Below are 23254 nucleotides of genomic sequence, written 5' to 3' on the forward strand. Positions count from 1 at the left end.
AGCTCCTGGGTATTCACCAGTGACCAGGAGCTACCACTGGGGAACAAGGAGCAAGTGCACAGCGTTCATAAAATCTAAATTCCACATAAATTGCAAACATAACAGTTTGTCCATTATTTATGACCCTGCCCCTGTGCTTCAAATGTTATAAAGATGTGTCCTACTGTTTATTCACGGATTGTCCCAAATGCACAGAGTTAAAATCACCTAGGTGCGAAAGGTAGCTCCTGGTAACTGCTGGTGTCAAGCTAACCAGGCTCCTCTAGGCTACAAGCAGGAGCTAAATAGCTCCCAGCTCCTCTCAATTTCGAACCCTGGGCACTCTAGTGATATTTCTCAGCCCAGTTCTCTCGGGGTTACAGTTCAATAATAGCAATATGTTACGAGTATGTCTTATCTGACACTGTTGCTATCTTGTTTCTAGTTATCCACGCACTATAACGGAGCCCAGTTTAGCCCACTTAATTTGGTTGAACAATCTCTGGAACACATATTTGTAATGTCTTATGCTGGAAGTTTTCTTTTTTGTGTAAACCTTTATGACTTCACGCCAAAATAGAGTAAAGAAGAAGATAACCACATTCGACGCACCTGGGACCGAGGAGGTACAAGAGGCTGAACTCAGCATATCGTCCGCTGCAGAGGTTTTTCAACAAACCATTCACACCTTATTACACGACCTCCCCGGATTACTTAATGTCAGCAACGACATCTTGGTGCACGCCCAGAACAAGGAAGAGCACATGGTGAGATTGGCGGTAGTCCACGACAACTTGAAGGAAGCCGGACTAACAATCCACAAGGACAAATGCGAATTCCTCAAGGAGGAGCTAATGTTTTTGTTTTTCAGCTATGTGTTCAATAGCAGGGGCAGTGGCTATAACAGAAAACCGCAGTTTCTTGGGAATGGCCACATACTGTGCAAGGTTTATCAACAACCTAGCCACCCTCTCAGAACCACTGTGAGCCCTGATAAAAGCAAACACCAAATGGGAGTGGAGCAATAAATGCCAAGAAGCTTTTGTAAACATCAAGGAATCGCCATCAGCCAGCACCACTATGGCCTACTAGGACACACACCTGCACACAGAACTGTACATAGATGCAAGCCCTGGGGGTCTAGGAGTGGTACTAGTTCAGAAGACCTCAACAGGTGAAGCACAACCAGTGGCTTACCCGTCCAGGGGCCTCACCCCCATCAAACAATGGTACTCGCACATTGAAAAAGGAGGCCATTGCCGTCCTGTGGGGGTGCAGACACTTCCATCTGTACCTACATGGATGAAGGTTAAAGATATTTACAGACCACAAGCTGCTAATCCCAACATTCACAAGCTTAGCACAATCCCCCCCAGCGCGAGTTGGGAAATGGTTACTACAACTGCAGACAACCCCACAGATTTCCTGTCCAGGCACCCATGAGCGGCCACAGAAGCCGAGATCTCGGAGTCAGCGGAAAAACGCATATGCCTAGTCGTGGAAGCAACAAAACCTAAAGCGGTGAGCAACGCTGAACTGGTGGAAGTCACAAACCAGCAACCCCTGCTGCACCCCGACAAAAAACGCTGTCCTGACCGGGGAGTGGAACACCTTCCTTCAAAACAATCATCACTGCACCCTAGCCGCCAAGGATTTCCTGTCAGTGGAGTGAGAAACCTGAAGGTGTCTCACCCGGTAGACCCCAGAGATCCAACGTCCAGGGGGCCAGGACACAGCCATCACTATTGGATCCAGTTCCTGGGAGTGGACCAGTGGAGGAGGATCACCTGGGCGAGGGGTCTTCAGGAGAGGAAGTGGGACACTGAGGGTTGAGACGCGGTATCCCCTTCCCGGTAACATCTTTTCCCCATCCTACTCTGTAGGATATTTAGAAGCTCTAACCCCCACCCCCTTTTCCCACAGAAATACTTTCTTACAAGGTAACAGACAAACACCAGAGCCCTTTACTTGACATGTCCCAACACACACATCACGCAATTGACAATAACCATGCACACCTGATGGCCCTTTACCTTCCCCACAGGAATAAAAGGCAAAGCACGAAAGCACACATGAGCAAGGGTGAACGCACGAGGAAACAGCGATACCAAACCGGCAGTTGAAACGGAGAAGAAAGGGGGGGGGGGGGCGAGTCCTGCAAGGACGACGAAGGGGGAATAGACCTTGCCCTTTTCAACTCAGACCCACAAAGCCTCCGAAAGAGAAAGCATAAAACCGGAAACTGCAGCTGGTGTGCAGAGCAGCAGATGTCAATGGTACACGGGGGCCTCCCACTTTCATAGTGCAAGCAGAGAGGCAAGCTGGTTACCCTGGTGCTAGCCTTGACTTCAGAGAAGCCAACAGGTTCAGCACAGCCGGTGAGTCGGAGGAAACTGATAGCAAACCAAACTGTGCTGAGCCCAAGGTTGCAAATAGCAACATTTTGAACGCAAGGAATTCGAAAGAGAAAGAACTTGTGTATGTGTTTGAACTTTAAAGAAAGCCCGGTTGAGATCCAGGTGCAGAGGGGTCTGGCGCCACGTGGGCGCTCATTCTAAAGACATGGAACCAGTTTATTAACTACATGAACCAGAAGGACTAGGAAATGGTGGCGCAAGGCATCCGAGTGGTCCTATAAGGATTATGTTGAATCCCTTATACAATCCAAAATCTCTCTAACCCATGGCCAGAGGAAAGCTAGGGGGACAAAGGGAACCCCGCTTTCCAATTAAGATTATGAACTGTGTAATAAGGCAAGTCTGAACCCGACAGAGGGATGCCGAAAGAAAGCAAGGAGAAGGAAAACCCCACTTTCTGATGCAAATGAGCAACAAGTTTATCGAAATACATGAACTGTGTTAAAGAAATGCTGCAATGAAACCGACAGGGGGCGGCGCCCAAGTTGTAAAGAGGATACGAGCCCGACAGAGGGAGATCCTAGGGGCAATAGCAATCGCCCAAGTGCAAAACCACCAAAGGAAATTTTGTTTGTTTATTGTTGTGAATCAGCAGGACTTCTAAGGCAAGAGACTTTATCAGGACAGAGACTTAGCCTCTGAAGGTTTAGATATCGTTGAACCAGAACTGTGAACCTCGTGCGGATGAAGCCCGGGAGTGTACTGTGCTGGAGAGTCCCGCCTTGTCCTGTGCTTCAAACGTGGGGAAGAGAGATCCAGCCATACCATACTGGCTTTTCATTTTGTGAACACTTTTCTTTTCTGGTGAACATTATCCCACACTCTTTTAGCAATTTAGCGGTAAGGAATGGCAATCTTTTTTTTTTTAGTATAGGCCCCTTTTATTTGACAAGACGCCACTCAGACTGCCTTATTATTATTTGATGGTCGTAGCTTGCTCCCATCTTAGATTTAGATTAGGCGTTTATCTCACCCATTATATAGGCGTTTTTCTCACCCATTATAAAGTTCAATAAACACCCTGGAACTGCAATCAGTTGTGTCGGTCTTTACTGCTGCAACCATGAGTTCCTAATACAGGTCTTCACAGTCTGACATGAAGTATTCATCCTAAAAGAGACACATCCTTATACTGCTTGATCTGCAAGACAGGAAAGTTGCTCTGGTGCACGAAGGCCACCAAGGTATGGCGAGAACCAAAGCACGAATGTGTGATCGGGTGTGATTCTCACAAATTGATGCCAAAGTTGAGATACTTGTCTCTTCATGTATCCCATGCCGGACTACGGGAGTACTGCCACCACCAAAGCCAACCAGACCAGCCCCAAGAAGCACATCACGCTGGGAGTCAGGAAGGGTCGACCTCTGCACAATACTGAGGGGTGGGGGGGAGGGGATCTACCTCCTAAATCGCCATCGACAAGTACTCTCGATACCCATAAGTAGAGGTGGTACATTCAACAGCGGCGGAGGCCGTGATGCCTGCTTTAGAGAAGATGTCGAGACACACAGACTACCCAAATATCTGAAAAGTGACAGCGGACCACCGTTCCAAGGGGGCCGACTTCTCAAGATGCATGGATGACCTATGGGTCACACACCGCCTCATCACACCACGTTGGCTCCAGGCAAACGGGGGCTCAGAACGTTTCATGAGAACAATTAATAAGGTCCTCAGAATCGCAAGATGCCAGGGAGCCCCATGGGAGTTCAAACTGTATTGTTTCCTACAAAACTACGGGCTGACACCACACGTGTCCACCAACACCCCACCAGCTGAGATCTTGTTCAGGACAGTACTGCGGTCTTCCATAACTCACCACCGTCACAGCAAAGTGGGATTCAACAATAAGCAGAGGACACATGCCAAAAGGGTCAGAGCAAACAAGAACATGAGCAAGAAACGACAAGCTTGGAAATCACACACCAAAGTTGGAGACCAAGTGTTGGTCCTCCAGAACCCTTCAAGGACCAAGCTAGCAAGCACTTCGAGGACACCCCATGACAGTGACCGAACAGAAAGGCACCATGATAACAACAAACCAGGAGCAGAGGCAAATCACCAGGCTCTGGAACTACCCCTCCCACCTCCTTGAGGGTGGATCAAACCGTTCTGAAGTTCAGACATAACACCATTAAATGGCTTAGATGTTGAACTTTATCCCTGTAGATTTTGTAATTACACACCATTTACTCCTATTTGTATGTATGTATATATCCGGCACACAGCATCCTAATTGTATTTCATCTGTAAACCCTGTACACCTCTTACGTAACTATAAGCTGAAAGTATTCATGTTTCCTCCTGTTCCATTGCACCCCGATACCCCCGGGTATGGTGCGCATTACAAATAAATAAACAAACCAGGATTGCATCGTGGTTTAAGAAAGTCCCCTGAACAGTATGGAGATATGAGAGAGATCAAACGGACAGCCAAGAGATAATGAAGAGGTAGCGGAACCGAGCCAAGGAGAAGGATGGCAACAGCCTGTCCGAAGCAGGAAGCCAGGAACGAGTAGTGGGGTGGCCCCAGACCCTTAGGCCAGCCTGCTTTGACACCCCAGCTCGACAAGCAGAAGAGGTGCAGCCCACCAGCACTCTATCCAGCAGGCTGGCGGCACAGCCGATACCACCAGAGGATGGCACCGAGACTTCCCAGTGACTACGTGCCTTACCAAGGACCGTTTGACATATCACACAATGGTCTGTATATATGTTCTGTTAAAAAAGGGAAAGAAGAAGGATGTTATGTTGGCGTCACCAAGCTAGCATGGCGATGTGTAATAAACGCTGTGGCATGCTCCCGCAAGGGGAGTGGCAGTCGTGGACAACCAGTAAAGCCGAGTGGACCCGTTTTACTTGCAGCTGGGCATGCGCCATTAAACGCCGGCTCCATGCCCTCCGTCACACAGGCTGGAGCCCCAGCAGAGTGTGCCGCTTAGCACACAACTGCCACTCAAGCCGCCGGGAACAATGGAATCCTCAACCAGGCCCTGTGTTCAAGCAGCAGGGCACAGGAGACAGCCATCCCAACTCCTATGCATCCACAGTCCAGCTAGGGGTGCAGGGAGAAGGGTAAAATCCAGGTACCCCTCCAAGCTCAGCAGAGAGAGGATAGATGTAATATGATAAGATATTTATAACGCGCCTATACACAGGTGTTTCAAGGCACGATGCAACAAGTGCAGCCACCCATCAGAGTTCCTGTCGGGAAAGAGAAAACTGACACGTTGTGGGGCCTGGGAGTGTTATGCTCCCAGTAGAGAGGGGTGGGCATATACAGTGGATTGAAAATATGGAATAGATTCCCATACTTGCCAACCCTACATATTTAGGCAGTAGGCTACTGCTTTTTTAGGCAGTCCTGCCGCCTACAGATTTCAGTAACAGATCATACTGCTTTTTACAGTGGTAGGTAATTTATGTGACTCTAAGGCAGTCTCCAGGACAAAGCATGCAACACATTAATTAGTCCGTCTGTACAGTGGGCTGGTAGGTGAATATTTTGATTGGGCTCAGACCAATCCATTGACCTGACAGGTACTTGACTCTGTCCTGCACTCTTGCCGGGACAACCCTTAGGTGAACCATCAGTGAAGGCAAGTGGCCGAGTGTAACACCATCACACAGCATCTGCCCATCAGACTGCAGGGGTATCAGTCGCAATGCCATTCAGTGTTCAACTTGCAATACATACATACTGCCTGGGCTGCTGCTACATAGCAGTGGCAAACGTTGCCTACCAACTCTGTGTGATTATCTTCTGTGAAGTTAGGTAATTGAATTTGGTGTTAAGTGACCATTCTGAATTATATATTTTTTTTACATTTGAGCATCTTTACATGTTGTGTTGTTTGATGGGTTGTGTATTTTAGAATGCTTCAATGGTGCCAAAAATGTATGTTTTGTATTTTCCTGTGATGTCATTGTTATGGGAATTATTATTTTTGAAACTTGAAAAATCCTACATCCTTTTGGTCGCAGAATGTTGGCAAGTATGGATTCCTGACGGGAACTTCTCACACGTAAGTACTGGGACGAGGAGGAAATGATCCACTGTGCATCCTCCTAACTTGAGTGAAACGACACGACTGCGTGTCAGCATTAATCGTGTAGTAAAGTATCGTGCTTCTCCCACAAATATATTGTTTAGCCATTAATTGGGCATTCATTGTGAATGTGCATTATTCCAGTAGGACTTAGTTCCAGCGCCACATGACAGACTTCTTCAGAATAGCGTTAGACCCGTACCATACCCTCCACTGCCAGTGGCCACAGACACACCCCCTTCAAATTGAAGATAAGAGTATAGATGACTGTACCTTGAAGCACGTTCGCGACTGGGTGGAAAATTCTAACAAAACACATTTTCTACAAATAACTGGATGTGGCAGGCCTGAAAAGCACATATTGGAGCAATATAAGGTGGAACCCATGGAAACACTTTAGCCCGGTTTAGAACGGCACCTACCTTTTCTGGACGCTGCCGGGACATTATCGGCTTGTTGCGATTGAATTTTCCAGATAAAAGGTCACTCTCTGGGTCGTAAACAAGCAGCGGGCAATGATAGTACATGAGACCCCTCAGATATTCAACCAGCACCGACAGGATGTCCAATCATGTGTAACCGATTGCGCATGCCCAGAACACCTGGTCGTGGGCTTTATGTCATTGACACTTCAGCTTCCACTCAAAGAGAAGACACTGATCTGAGCGAAATACGTGGGCTCTGCGTGACAGTAGAAACAAAAAAAAGATTAACACGTGTCTTAAGAGCTTCCTTCTGAGGGATTGCGGTAGTAAAGTATCACCATAACTGGGCGTGCCCAGTCGTTACTGAATGCTCTATAAATCGGCGCCTGTGGATAAGTAGTTTTTTCTTGCGCATGCGTAGCTACTGTAGACCGCTTTATGTATCACGTTTACGCAGTATCCTGGTTCCTTTAACTTCAGAATTGTTGCAATATATCCGTTGGAGCTGTACGTGCTACGAATCTTTCGGTTAGCAACCCATTTTGGATTTTCTACTGTTTTTTTTAAAGTATGTCATCATGTGTGATGGATCGTCGAACATAGCAGTAGATATTATAGATTCTGTGACTGGAATAATTTAAGTGCCTTCTTGTGCGTTTATAATCGGGGTTATAGTTTATTAAGGTCCTGTTAGTTACATTTCACGTTATTAAAGCAAAGCTTCAAGTGACCCTAATTTTATGTCAAGAAAGAGGTGAGCATTATGCTTCATCTTCATTTATTTCCTCTCTCCAGCAGTTTCAACAATAACAATTTCAACTTTCCATGTGAGTAAAAAACACTTTTTTATTAATTTTATTTTTTACTTTTTCAAACCAGAAACTATTTCCCTTCAGTCCGACGCCAACTTTAGTCCCAGAATCCAGGCGACGTGACCTTAGTCCATTCACTTCCTGTCCTCTCCCTCTTCTTTTCCTGCTCTCCATGAGATAGGTACATTTACTTGACAACTGCGTTTCTAGTCAGCTATTTTATGTATAAGAGATAATTGTGGAAACTATCAGAACGTAGAAGTAAAGCGCGCGGTGCATTGCCCACCCATTGTAATTGGTATGCGCAGCGTAGAGCAGATTTTTGAGAAATTTAGTTGGTAATATAAGTAAAAGGAGGCGGCGGCCCCGTGCCGCACTATTGGCACACTAGGGTTCGCGGCCTTTTCGTTTGCATCACAAGCACCACCCTTTTGGGGGTTGAGCTAATCTCTGTGGAGACCCGCAAGAAGGAATTCCTTCCGAAGTCGCGCTGTAGCGCAGATAGTAGCCCACTCCCCCGGGGGCGGCGGAGCCACGGCTCGCGAACACTAGTGACTGCCGAAAAAGGCAGAGGAGAGAGCTCAAAGCTCATTGGCAGGGGAGGAGAGCCCCCTCCCTTGCGTAGGTGGAGCCGGTATGCAGGAGGAGAGCGGATTATAACACTCGACTCGCGACACACCGGAGACAGCATATTAGTTAACCGAAATACGGATCCACAGTGTTAATTCGCCCGTAAGGCAAATCAAAGCAATTAAAGCGCTATAAGAAGAAGAACACGCTCAAACCACACAGCTAAAGCAAACTAATACAAGTGGTCACAGAGAGCATTATTAAGCCATCTGCTTTGCAGAGCGGGGTGCAGCCTCAACAACACTGATCAGTGAGTTAAGTGGACGTGCCACTACACCTGAGAAGGTAGCATAAGGCACTGACCAGCACAAGATGGCAGAATATGAATGGAGTGAGGAGGAACAAGAGGCAGCCTATTCAGAGGAGCCTATAGTTTCAGAGAGGTGCTGGCGGATTCACTAATTGAGGCAGTGGCTCAAGGGGTCAAGCCCCTCCAAGAAAGGTTGGAAACAATCAAACTATTTTTGAGCCAGAATGAGACAAGCACCCTAACAAAAGCCAGCATGTCCACAAGGGTAATGCCAGAGGACCCTCGGGTGTATGAAGGCCCGGAAGAGCAAGAACTCTTCTGACCCCCGGGCCAGACAGACGGGGCAGACCTTAAGGTCCCTGAGGCTACCGATGCATTTATGAGACTGCGTGAAGCATTCATGATTAAGTCAGGAGCGCCAAGCCTCAAGACCCCCTACCCAGGGGAGGATAATATGGGTGACGAAGAAGAAAGATTCCACGAAGAGGAACCCACTGGGTCCCCGGATTCCTCATAAGAGGAGACCAACAAAGAGGGAGAAGAGGAGGTACTGCCGCCTCTGAAGAAAAGGTTGAGGAAGCTCAAAAATATAGAAGAGGAAGAGGAGACAGTGGCTATGTTCCACCCGGAGGACATCCGTAATCCGAAGTCTTCGGAGTGGTTGCCATCTCCAAGGGTCACTAAGTACATGACCTAGAGGTTGCGAAAAGCACTAGAAAAAGAAGTGAGACAAAGGATGAGGGCAGAATGCCCGAAGCCGGAACTGCCAGGGAAAGTGGCAGAGGCCCCGGAGCTGGACCCGAAGATGTTGGCCTTCGTGACAAAGACCAACAGAGATCCCAGGAAAGGGATTGTTCGATCATGGCGAAGTTGCAGAGAAAAGGCCCTGGATCTAGCGGGACCACTGGCAAAAATCATGGACCTGGCTCCGCAAGCAAAGGGCACAGGGTAACTGGACTCAGAGAGCAGTTTGCCTCTTAGCAAACGCTAACTGCGCGATCTCATCGGAGCGCAGAAGAGGGTTGCTCCTCAAAATAAACCCCAAACTAGGACTGTTGTTCGGGGAGACCTTCGGGAAGGAGATGAGGCAGTTAATGGGAACCTATACCTCCCTGGAGAAGGCGCAAGCCTCTATAAAGAAAATATTCCCTGGAAGAGTTTTTGGTGGAACCGGTCGGTACCGAGGCCAAGCGACCGGTCGCTATCAAACCTCCAGGAGGCCTCAGTCCAACAGAGCCCAATATTGGGAAAACAAACAGCCAGAAACCTTCTTTCCGCCAAGAGGCCGTTTCCCAAGAGGAAGGCGAAGGAGAGGCCAGGGAAGAGGATAGAATTTACCCACAGGTGAGAGATCCACCAGTAGGGGGGAGAACAAGGAGAGTCTGGAAAAACTGGAGCACTCTTTCCAGCAATGCTTGGGTATTACAGACAGCCAGAGGCCTGCACATAGAATTTATAGAGATGCCAATGCAATCCCAACCCCCCCCCCCCACCCATTAGTCTCAGCGCAAGCAGAGAGGGAGACACTACACGCAGAGCTACAAAGAAGCAAGCAATAAAACCTTGCAAGGCAGCTCCAAAGTTTATAAGCAATATGTTTTTTGTACACAGGAAGGAGAAAGTAAGGCCAGTAATACATTTAAAAGATATTAACAGCTGGGTAGTTTACCATCACTTCAAGATGGAAGGGACCCATCAGCTCAGAGATACGCTCAGACCGGGCGCTTGCTCTTGAGGATAGATTTAAAAGATGCATATCTAACAATACCAGTGCAAGAAGAATACAGCCCCTTCCTGGTGTTCAACTGAGAAGGGCGATTTGTGGCAATTTGCAACAATGACTTTTCGGCTAGCATCAGCACCATGGGCATTCACGAAACTCATGAGGCCTGTAGCTACAGCAATCAGAAGAAAGGGATTAGATACTTGGACGACATTCTACTGATGGCAAACAGCACAGACACACTCCGATACCAGACAAACTGGGTGGCGAACCTCCTGTCCTCACTCGGGTTCCTAGTGAATCGAAAGAAGTCAGAGGTGATACCAGTGAAGAGGATAGAGTACCTAGGGTTCGTCATAGACACCAGGACAGCGACCCTGGAATTTCCAAAAAAGTAAGGTAAGAGATATAAAAAGGGAGATAAGGAGTTGCCTCAGCAAACCGGTCATATCTCTCCAGACAATAGCGCGAGTGGGAGGCCTAGTGGCAGCATCAATACAAGCGATATTTACAGGGCCCCTGCATTATCGAGCCCTTTGACGTCTAAAGATAAAACCCTTACAGCAGGGCTTACGGTACCATCAACTAGTACCTTTAGATCCAGAGTCCAAGACAGAATTAGAATGGTGGCTACAGAATATGGAAGCTTGGAACTGGAGAGCCATATTTGGCAACCGGCCCAACATAGTGATAGACAAATTACCTGAGGATACTACTGCCAGGAGAAAGCCACCTCCCGGACCCAGCTGGGTCGTATCATCCTCTGAGGGTGAAGGGGATTCTCCCGCTGATGGCGTGCAGGATAGCAGGAGACGCTGGCTTCTCCCTGGAATTTCGGCGCAGACTGCTAGCCCCATTGCAGAGTCGTAGGCACCATCGACTAGAAGGAGCTATGACACAGCTTGGAACAGATGGCCGCGGTGGTGCAAAAGGAGAGGTGTTCATCCCATTTCAGCCCTTTTAGTAGAGATACTGAACTTTTTAGCAGAGCTACTTCAAGACGGGAAAGCCTATAGAACAATTGGAGTGTACAGCTCAGCGATATCAGCGGGTCACACACCAAAAGGGGAGAACATAGCAGTCATTTGGTTGCTTAAAGGAATAAGATTTAGAAATCTGCCACAGCCGAAGTACGACTCCTTATGGGATGGGTCAGTAGTGCTGAAATTGTTAGCGGACTGGTGTCAAGACTTGATGGTCGTGTAGCCGATGGAACCTCTGTCCCCAAGTACCAATCGGGCAAACAGAAAAATAACTGCTCCGAGCGGTCTTTGAGGCCACAGGTGGTGATCTTCGTCAGCCGCAACAAGTAATGCCTGTAGATGCCGGAAGGTGCCCCCGATGACCGCTGTAAGGAAAACACGTGATTAGGTCAAAACACGGAACCCCAGATTTGATTGTGACTGTATAATAAGTCTGGAATAGGGCTTACCCTTAAGAGTTGGTCAGGACTTAATAAAGATGTAACGAAATGTGTCAGAAGCAACCAGCAAGGATGACAAGATTGATGAAATCACCACCTGACGTAGAAGCCAGAAAACGTAGATCAATCAGAGTAGTCCAAGAACATAGTTCGTGACAAAGGATAATCCGATAGCAATCCAGGGACAGAAATATGGTCGAATCCAGTAGAGGCAAAGTTCCAAACCACGGTACCGAGAGGGAAAAAGCCAAATCAGAGTCCAAAGTTCAATCCGAGGTCAATAGTAGCACACTTAGTCCGTAATCCGTAACACGCCCAACAGGATCAGCTGTGAAGCGTTGAAGGCAGTCAGCGCGTCCCTTTTGAACGCTGACTGGTGATCACATGACTCCGTCAACCGTCACGTGATCGAGCGTGTTGAGGAGGAGCTCTCAGTTGCCGGCAACGGAGACGTTGTAAAATGCCCGTGGCACGTCTCCATGGCAACTGCCACCGATTGAATGGAAACCAGTGTTGAGATGCCAAAACTCTGCGTCGTTGACCTTGTCCCATTCCTTGCTGGCAAGTCTTCAGGGGAGAGTGTGTTTTGTGAGGTGTGTTCAAAACACGTCGGGGCGTGACAGAGCCCCCCCTCAAAGGCCCACGACCCCGTGGGCTGGAAGGGTTTTCCCGATGGAACCTAGACACCAATAACGGGGCATGGACATCAGAGGACAGGACCCAGGACCTCTCCTCAGGACCATAACCCAACCAGTCCACCAAGTACTGTAACTTTCCCCTAACCATCCGGGATCCCAGAATAGAGCTCACTTCATAATCCTCCTGGGAAACCACAGGGACAGGGCCAGGGGCAGAAGAAATGCGTGTATCATCAGTACAAGGTTTAAGGAGAGATGTGTGAAAAACAGGGTGTAGCTTCCAAGAAGTGGGGACGGCTAGTCTATAGACCACCGGGTTCAGAACTTTAGAAACTTTATACGGGGCAGCAGTTTACGACAACCCGGTATGTGGAGATGCCGTGTAGACAACCAAACCCGGTCGCCTGGTTTATATGACGGGGCCTCTTTTCTTTTTTTGTTAGCGGCAGAACTCATAGATGCCTGAGCCTCCTGGAGATGGACAAGGGTTTGTGAATGAATGGATGCGAGATCTCTGACACAATCATTTGCCGCAGGGGTACTGATACTCGATACAGGGACATTGACAGGTTTCAAGTCAGGAAAGGGCAAGGTACGAGGATGTTGGCCATAGAGCGAAAAAAACGGAGAAAACCCAGTGGCCGAATGCAGGGCGTTGTTATAAGAAAATTCCGCAAAATGAAGAGAATCTAACCAGGTGTTCTGGAATTGCAAAGTTAAGCACCTCAAATACTGCTCCAGGACCTGGTTAACTCTCTCAGTTTGCCCGTCGCTTTCTGGATGATAAGCCGATGAAAAACGAGCATCTATACCTAGTAGTTTGGTAAGGGCCAACCAGAAACGTGAGGTGAATTGGGATCCCCTGTCTGATACAATGACATTCGGTAACCCGAACAGACAGAAAACTGATTCAAAAAACATACGAGCTAATGAGGGAGCAGTAGGAATGCCTTTACATGGTAGAAAACGGGCCATTTTTGTATATGAGTCTACAACCACCCAAATCGTGTCATAGCCTTGTATTCGTGGTAAATCAGTTATCAGGTCCATGGATACTGTATGCCATGGTTTCGGGGGTATGGGCAATGGATGTAACAACCCTAGTGGACGACCCTTCCGGGTCTTGCATTGTGCACATATAGAACAGGTGTTAACGTACGTCTCCACATCTCGTCGCATCGATGGCCACCAACACCAGCGTTTCAACAAGTCTAGAGTACGTCGCTGACCTGGATGACCATTGATTGGAGCATTGTGTGACCATTCTAAGGCTTGGTTACGAGAGTCACTGGTAGGGAGGAACAATTTTCCTTGAACGAAAGGCAACCCATCCTGCATAATGGTATCCCAATCATCCAATACTTGAGGATGTTGTATAACCCATTGGCGTATGGCCTTTAACATAGGAGGTGATGGAGTACAGGTACAAACAACATGGCCTTTACCTAACAGAGTTTCAGGATATGAAGGGAGAGGTATTCCCCCAGGTGAACGGGACAGAGCATCAGCTTTACCATGAGACAAACCCGGTCTGTGTTTGACGATGAAATCGTATGCAGCAAAAAAGAGGTGCCAACGAACTTGCCTACTATTGGCACATTTCAAAGACGCTAGATCCTGTAAATTTTTATGGTCTGTGTAGACGATAGTCTGATGTCTTGCTCCCAAAAGATGGTGTCTCCATATCAACAATGCGTCTCTAATGGCCAATAGTTCCTTTTCAGTGACCGTGTAATGAATTTCAGTCGGTGTGAACTTCCTGGAATGATAAACCACCGGGTGTAATGCTCCGGTAGTAGGACAAGGCTGGGATAGGACGGCCCCTAAAGCAAAAGAAGAAGCATCTGCTTCTACTATATACGGAAGCTCTGGGTCTGGATGCTGCAGAACTGGGGCTGTGGTGAACGAGGTTTTAAGGGAGTCAAAAGCTGTTTGATGTGCATCAGTCCAGAGAAATGGTACTGAAGGACTGGTCAGTGCAGTTAATGGTGCGACCATGGAGGAAAAATTCGCAATGAATCTTCGATAAAAGTTTGCGAACCCTAGGAAGGATTGCAGTTGTTTCAAATTAACCGGTACTGGCCAATTTGTGATAGCCTGAACTTTGGATTGATTCATTGTTAGTCCCCCCGGTGAAATATGGAAACCCAGAAATTCCACTTCAGCTGTATGAAACAGACATTTCGCAGGTTTAGCGTAAAGTGAATTCCTCTTAAGTCTAGTGAGTACTTCTCTAACATGAATGACATGTTCAGCTAATGTTTGAGAAAATATCAATATGTCGTCCAAATACGCTACGACATAAACATCCAGAATATCACTAAATATGTCATTTACCAGTCGTTGGAAAATGGCAGGGGCATTACAAAGGCCAAAAGGCATCACCAGGTATTCATATAATCCTTGGCGAGAGCAAAAGGCAGTCTTCCACTCATCCCCTGGTCGCATACGAACCAAATTATATGCTCCCCGGAGGTCCAGCTTAGTATAGATGGAGGCATTGGTTAACTTGTCTAACAGGGTACAGATGAGTGGAATAGGATAACGGTTCTTAATGGTAATTGCATTCAGGCGTCTATAATCTACACAGGGACGGAGATCGCCTTCTTTTTTAGGAACAAAGAAAATGGGACTGGCAACGGGTGATGAGGAAGGCCTGATGTGTCCTAACTGTAGTGCATGGTGTATATATTCTTTAAGGGACGTTTCTTCAGATGGTGATAATGAATATATGCGTCCCTTGGGAAGCGATGCCCCATCGATTAGTTCAATAGAACAATCATACGGTCTGTGAGGAGGCAGTATCTCAGCTGTTGTTTCATCAAATACCGAATGAAAATCATGGTATTCTGAGGGTACTCCTGACAATGTGGCACCCACTGTATGAGCTGTTTCAGATGTACCGTTCTCCCCATCAGGGGCTAAATGTAGGGCCCCAAGTGCTCTCGCAGGATTGTTTGCTTCCCCTTCCGATAGACAAAAATGTTGGCAAATGTCCGATTCAAACGAAACCTGTCCCGTACCCCAGTCTATGAGGGGATTATGTTTTTTCAACCAGGGGAGGCCTAGGATTATTCCAAACTGTGGTGTGGATATCAAATCAAAAGACAATTGTTCTTTATGGTTTCCCTGAATGATCACGTCCATCTGGGCAGTCTGTTGTTTAATTGGACCAGAAGTGAGAGAGGAACCGTCCACTGTTTGGACTGGCTCGGGATGTGCCTTGGTCACTAACGGAAGGTTCAATGTTTTGGCCAAAGGTATATCAATAAAACAACCAGTGGCCCCTGAATCAATAACTATATGTACTGTGTGTGAACACTCCCTTTCAGGATGAAGAACTGCTTGAACGACCACTGGTCTTATTGGGCCGAAAGTAGGAACTCTGGGGTTGTGAATCAAGCTCGTCTTGTCCCCCATATTCAAGGACGAGCTTTCTGAAAACCCGAGGTCTTGTTTTTTGGGCGTCTTGGGCATTCTTTGACGAAATGACCACTGAGTCCACAGTAGAAACATGCATTGTCGGTTCTCCGACGCTCCCTTTCGGTCTGAGTGATGGGACTTCGTAGACCACCTATTTGCATGGGTTCACTTGTACCATCCGGTGGAGAGGGCAAGGATTTACCTGAGAAGCCAGATTCCGCCCGACGTTCAGTCTTTCGAGCGTCTACCTGAAGAACTAAGTCTACTAGTTCAGGATATGCATCGGGAAGGGAAGGTATTACAGAAAGGGCGTCCTTCATAGTGTTACACAGGCCTTTGTAAAATACCACAGCTTTCTTATTTTCGGGCCATGAAGTCTCAGCTGATAATTGGTTAAAGCGTGTGATGTATTCTATTAAGGTTTGTCTGCCCTGGGATAATTCTAAGAGCTCCAGATCCCGAGACTGGGCTTTGTACCTGGTGTCAAAAACCTTGGCCAATTCACTCACCAAAAGATCAAAATCATAAAGGGCTGGATGGTTGTTCTCAAGAAAAGGATTAGCCCAGGTAGCTGCAACCCCGGTCAAATGGGATAACAAAAAAGCTGCTTTTGTGGTGGAATCATGGAACACCAGTGGTCGGCAAAGAAAATGAAGTTTAGACTGATTAATGAAAGTGCGATATTTTCTAGGATCACCCTGAAATTTCTCCGGAGGTGCCAATGGAAACTGTGTAGGTAACACCACAGGAGTAGGTGGGGTAGGAGGTATAGAGGGAACTGGTGGTGGTGTTGCCTGATCCCCAAATTCAGCATCTGCCGGTAGAGGGTTGCGGGTACTTTGGATATTATCTAGACGATGATGTATCGCGGTAGTAGCAGCCGCTACTTCGGTTCTAAGGGATGCAACAGCTTGCATTAGAGCAGCCACAGGGTCCCCGGCAGTAGGTTCCATCGTCTAAACGACCAGAAAGATGGGTTCACAGTCTGTCAAGACTTGATGGTCGTGTAGCCGATGGAACCTCTGTCCCCAAGTACCAATCGGGCAAACAGAAAAATAACTGCTCCGAGCGGTCTTTGAGGCCACAGGTGGTGATCTTCGTCAGCCGCAACAAGGAATGCCTGTAGATGCCGGAAGGTGCCCCCGATGACCGCTGTAAAGAAAACACGTGATTAGGTCAAAACACGGAACCCCAGATTTGCATGTGACTGTATAATAAGTCTGGAATAGGGCTTACCCTTAAGAGTTGGTCAGGACTTAATAAAGATGTAACGAAATGTGTCAGAAGCAACCAGCAAGGATGACAAGATTGATGAAATCACCACCTGACGTAGAAGCCAGAAAACGTAGATCAATCAGAGTAGTCCAAGAACATAGTTCATGACAAAGGATAATCCGATAGCAATCCAGGGACAGAAATATGGTCGAATCCAGTAGAGGCAAAGTTCCAAACCACGGTACCGAGAGGGAAAAAGCCAAATCAGAGTCCAAAGTTCAATCCGAGGTCAATAGTAGCACACTTAGTCCGTAATCCGTAACACGCCCAACAGGATCAGCTGTGAAGCGTTGAAGGCAGTCAGCGCGTCCCTTTTGAACGCTGACTGGTGATCACATGACTCCGTCAACCGTCACGTGATCGAGCGTGTTGAGGAGGAGCTCTCAGTTGCCGGCAACGGAGACGTTGTAAAATGCCCGTGGCACGTCTCCATGGCAACTGCCACCGATTGAATGGAAACCAGTGTTGAGATGGCAAAACTCTGCGTCGTTGACCTTGTCCCATTCCTTGCTGGCAAGTCTTCAGGGGAGAGTGTGTTTTGTGAGGTGTGTTCAAAACACGTCGGGGCGTGACAACTGGCCCGGAAACAAGAACCTGTCATTAGAGCAACTTTCAGGAAAATTGGCAATGCTGTTATGTATGGTATCATGTAGAAGAGTAGCAGACGTCAGAGCACTAGATGTGAATAGGAAAACATATGTGCCAGAATGCGTGACTTTCCCCTAGCGAGGAGAACGAAGACAGACTCTTCAACGATAGTTTACCCATATATGCAAGAACATCCTAAGTGGTGTGTAGCAGCGTGAATAAGAGAATATGAGTGTAGAACTGCATAAATGAGACCAATGGGGACGACCCAATTGCTTATAGCGCATAGAAAGCCACACAAGGGTGTAGCAACAGCCACCATAGCAAGATTGGTCAGAGAGGTGATGCACCTAGCTGGTATAGATATGACTAAGTTCGGAGCACATTCGGTTAGAGGTGCAATGGCTTTGAAGGCGCTGATCCAGGGTGCGACTTTGCAAGATATTCTAAGGGCGGCTGATTGGGCTAGTGATACCACTTTTAGAGCATTACTTTAAACCTGTTCACGCAGTAGCACAGTCAGCGGTAAGAAGCTTTGAGCAAACCTAATGCTCTCCTCCGTCTTGACATATAATGAAGATTACCCCTGCTAATAGCGCAGGGAGTCGTTGATCCATTTCAATGTAATTGTCACAAACACACATGGCGTGAAGGAAGAGAGATCGACACTCTCCCCCGAACCAGGGAAGCCGAATGAACTCGACCCTCCCACCGTGGTTGGCACAGGCGTCTGATATAGAAAACAGATTGCCACGTGGCAGCCAATGGGGGGGAAGAGGGATTAGGGAGAGGTTGTGGACAGGAAAGGGGAATTTAGGAACACCGGAAAAAGGGTAAGGAAATCCTAAGTTGGATGGGAGCGGGGAAACACCAGGAAAGAGCCCTACCCTATCTAACATGTAACCACTTAGATGCACTTGGTGCTACTGGTTTTGCCACAAATCCCAATAGCACACCTTAATACGTGTACTACACCCTGCAGGTTCACCAGAAAACATAGAATCAAGCAATGTGATGAAGACACACATAATGATTAGACATTACACATGGCCCTACGGGCAGCAAAAGCCTCATACAAACATAAATGGTACTTCCCCCTAGTTCACTGCACTAATGAAGATTAACAAACATTTTAATATGGCATATCATATTGCATTTTGTCCGTGGACATTCCGTTGCACAGCCGTATGCTAGAACGCCCCAAATTACGAGGTCACAGTATGCAGGATGTAAGGGTAACTTGACACACGCACACAAGCTTCACCCATCAGTACATGAAATGAATGTGCTACACTTAACTTAGATCTGGGAGCCTCTCGGGACCTCCCAGACAGTAAGTGATCAGCAGTAAATCACTCCCGACACCCTTCAGTAGGCATGTAATCACAATGCGGTTCACAAATACTTAGCTTTGGTCTGGGGAGCCCGGTGAGACTTCCCAGACGATGCACGGAATGCAATGAGTCTATCGGCAACCTCGAGCCTTCCTGATTCAGACCGCGGCCGTGCCGAGTTTCAGTGTTTGTGCTGACATTGCTCCGCTTCACACGCGACCCGCCTGTCTCCAACTGCCATCCAAAATAAGCCACACCTGCACACTGCTGTTGCCTGCTTAAAAGCTGTTCTTAATTAAAGACAGCTGGCAGGACGCGCGCGTGCAGAACTACCAAAAAGCACCAGGCATGCTGGGAACTGTAGTTTCCAAGTCCGTATGACTTAAGAGGCATATTTGAACACACCACGCCTTTGCCAGCCCACATTCCTGACAGTAATGTGATATTATTAAAGTGCTTATTAATGTGCTTACCTTAATTCTCTCCCATAATAGGGTGTGTATCCGCCCCCCTAACATGATCTATTGTTTCTGTTATTAGGAGATGATCAGAAGAACAGTTGAGATCACCCTGGAAAGCGAAAGGTAGTGAGCAAGACCACAAGTTGGAATGCGGAAGAGCAGCTCAGCAGAGTAATTAAAGAAACAGAGACTATGGTGGTCTAGTTGTCAGTTCAGGTTTCAGTCAGATTGCAGTTGGAAAGCAGTCAAAGAAGAGGGAGAGAACAGGAAGTGATTGGACTAAGGTCACGTGGCCAGGACTCTGGGACTACAGTTGGCCTAGGACTGAAGGGAAATGTAGTTTCTGGTTTGAAAAAGTAAAAAAAAAAAGAAGTGTTTTTTACTCAGATGGAAAGTTGAAATTGTTATTGTGGAAACTGCTGGAGAGGGGAAATAAATGATGATGAAGCATAATGCTTGGCTCCCTATCTTTAATAGAATCAAGACTCTGTGTGCTATTAGCAGGGGTAATCTTCATTGTAATAAATCAAAAATATGTTTGTTTCATTCATGCCACCCATGGTTAAGCATAGTTTACATGGTTGAGGGCCCTCAACAGTACATCAACAGTATGCATTTGTATGTAAATCCGAGATGCTGCAACATTACCTCCACGTCCCTCTTCCTCGTCTTAGTATGTGTGCATGGGGGGGCGCGGCCGACGTGCATGGCGTGAAGACGGGAACCGCCACCGCTCCTGCCCACGATCCTGCTACGGACCGCTTAACTCTGGCAAACGACAACAAATCGTAATAAACGCTGCAGCAGCTGGAAGGGGAACTGTTTTCCGACACCCGACGCTGCCTCCGGGGAATAAACGGACCCGCACAGTGCGGAAATGAAGTGTGCGAAGGGAAGCCCCCTACGGTTCACAAGATGGCGGCGCCCGTAACGGACTAGCGGTCTGCGGCGGATTAAAGCACATAATCGAGGCAACCGGCCAAAAAGACACGGAGAAGACAGTGGCGAACATAAATCCGCACCCTGTACTCAACGAACCCCTCGAGTGGCGCACGGGCGAGTAACTGTGCCCCGGACACCAGCGACGAACAGCCAACTGGTGACTACGCAGATCCCGCTCCTCGAGCTACATGTTGTAACTGGGACACAGCCGCAGAGGAGGGAGCCTCGGTAACAGAGAGGGGGGAAGCCCGCATTGTGCCTCACCGGAGGGGAAGAGGGATACGGCCTGTGCTGCACAGGAGCACAGACAACACGCAAGCAGTCGACCCACAGATCAGGAGGCCGAAAGACCGCAGGCTGCTCCGGACGCGGCAGGATAGAGGCACAACATCAGCTGCCCCAAAGCAGGCCGCGTCGAGACGTTGGGGACCTGCATACCCCTACTGGAGGCCGAGACCTGGGCACAGCATCAAAACAGTAACACATACCAGCCTCCCAGATAACACGGCAGAGGGCCAGCACAGACGACCGATTTACTGGGCCCAAGCCGCCATCCGGACTGGCATAAGAGACTACCGGGCCACAGGGAGCACTGCATCGGGACGGCCCAAGGGCAGGAAAAGGCACCCTACACACCCACCAGCCAGAAGCAGAGGGGAAGCAGCGCCACGGAAGGTAGGGCGCAGTGATAACTGGATACCCATGTGGTGCCACAGGCCCTGAAGGGGAGGAGGCACACCAACCACAGTGCCCCAGACCCACTTCAGCCAGGGCCGCCACCACGACTGCTCAGCCACATAAGCAGAAGGGGCAGCCGACGGCCCAAAACACAACCGGGGCAGGAAAACAAGGCTGTGAGGAGGGGCCACACCACCGTAGGCGCCAACGAGGGAAGCCACTGAGCCCACAACCTGAGAACGGGTGAGTGATCCCAAAGCGAAGTGGAGAACCGAACACCCAAAGACAGGGGATGTCACCACCCAAGGGCAAACTGAAAGCCGCAACGATGGATTCCTTCACAACAGTCAGGCCCAAGCAGCAGCAGCAAGACGCAGGGGCAACAGCAGAACAAACGACTCAAGAAGGATATCCCACGAATATGCAAGTACTACAAGCTATAGCGGCACTACGCACATCTCTTGAAACTAAAATAGATGAAGTGAAATCGGACATACAGCTAATCAGACAAGATGCCCGCAATCTCACTGAAAGAGTGACCACGGTGGAGACTACCCTGCAGGACAACGTAGAAAGCACGACGGAACTCAAAACCAGGGTCCAGGACCTCGAACTAAAAGTGGCAAGGCTAGAGGCAAGGTCAGAAGACACGGAGGGGAGGGCCCGCCGCAATAACATCCGAATCCTTGGGGTCCCGGAGGGAATGGAGGGCCCGGACCCAACGGAATTCTTAGAGACGATGTTACAGCAGGAAATCGGGGCCGGCAACCTGTCCCAAGGATTCTCTATAGAGCGAGCCCACAGGTCCCTACAAAAAAGACCTCCGGCGGGCTCACACCCACGCCTAATGATTGCCAAAGTCCTAAACTTCAGAGACAGAGAGGCTATACTAAGATTCTGCAAGAAAAGGAGGGGAAATTAGGAGACAAGATGCCAAAATAGTGGTGTACCCGGACTACACCCCCACTGTACAACGCACGAGAAATTCCTTTATCCCGGTGAAGGCAAGACTACGTGAACTCAACTTGAAGTATATGCTGATGTACCCATCGCGCCTCAAAGTGATACACAAAGGTAAAGCGGTCTTCCTGGACACCCCGGAGGCGGCAAACATGTGGCTCGAACACAACAACCTTGCAGATGGTAAGGAAGGAATGGCAAGAGGAACCACAGGACATTGAACGCCCGAAGAACCGGGCGGGAAAGACTGATGTCAGCACACCAGGTTGATAAACCAAAGCACGGCATGCCAAACTACAGCATCAAAGAAGCGATAATGGGCAGGAGCACACCAACCTACACGACAAGACGTCAACGCACCCCCTTAAGACACGTGTAGGCATACCGCCGACACAACACCCACACCGGAAGGCCTGGAAAGGCCCAGAAGGCTCGGGAGCCCCTGAGCGCTGCAAGTTGGAAGCAACTGCTGGGGGCAGTTCAAAGTTGCACTGTTTACTGTTCTCATTCACCAGAATGAACGTTACTACTGTTGGTAAGTCTCCAAAGGGAAAGAAAAGAGGGGGAGGAGGGGCCGACCGAGGGGAAAGGGAAACCAGTGCCTTGGCCCACACAGGGAAGGGACCTTCGACATCAGGCCCACAACCACGGGCATTTAAGAGAGAGAAGCAGAATAATTACCATACCCACCTTAAACCACCATGACCACTACGGCAATTAAAATACTGACATGGAACGTGAGAGGCCTGGGGACATATCTCCGCAGAAACAGAATTAAGACCTATCTGCACAGGAAGGGGGTGATGATAGCACTCTTACAGGAGACCCACTGCTCCGTGGACTCAATGGCCAAACTTCAAACACACTGGGGAGGGCAGGGATTCGGTACTGCTTATTCCAGATATGCTAGGGGAGTATACACTTGGATACACCCACAGCTCCCCTTCCGCTTGACCAAATCAGAAATAGACCCGGAAGGTAGATTCGTAATGCTATGGGGACACATAGAGCAGACGGAAGTATGCATCCTGAACTCCTATTTTCCTAATAGCAATATACCGGCCCACTTGAACTCGTTATACCCCAAAATTGCACAACACAGAGATGGTCTGTTCATCTGGGGGGGCGACCTCAATTACATATACGACCCGAACCTAGACAGATCCATTCCCCTCCCGAAAGGTCCGTCAGCAGCAACAACAGCTCTGACTACAATGATAGATAGACTGGACCTGGCAGACATATG

General features: G+C 48.4%; 1 protein-coding gene and 1 long non-coding RNA gene across 4 annotated transcripts in view; one reads left to right on the forward strand and one right to left on the reverse strand.

The window, feature by feature from the left end:
* LOC138448811 (uncharacterized) overlaps positions 1-7331 on the reverse strand; it is a 1325760-nt gene extending 1318429 nt beyond the window's left edge. The window contains exon 1 of one of the 3 annotated variants that reach the window (XM_069604722.1): positions 6869-7331. In XM_069604722.1, coding sequence (XP_069460823.1) covers positions 6869-6973 — 105 coding nt within the window. In that variant the 5' untranslated portion in view covers positions 6974-7331. The remainder of the gene's footprint in view (positions 1-6868) is intronic. The other 2 variants (XM_069604724.1, XM_069604723.1) reach the window with 2 other exon arrangements.
* On the forward strand, positions 7332-19881 carry LOC138448847 (uncharacterized). The gene is made up of 2 exons (XR_011260168.1): positions 7332-7399; positions 19508-19881. It is a non-coding gene; the product is annotated as an uncharacterized lncRNA (long non-coding RNA).
* Positions 19882-23254: the final 3373 nt, after the last annotated feature.

The sequence above is a fragment of the Ambystoma mexicanum genome, chromosome 1p (assembly GCF_040938575.1).
Source record: "Ambystoma mexicanum isolate Mex_15411 chromosome 1p, UKY_AmexF1_1, whole genome shotgun sequence".
NCBI lineage: Eukaryota > Metazoa > Chordata > Amphibia > Caudata > Ambystomatidae > Ambystoma > Ambystoma mexicanum.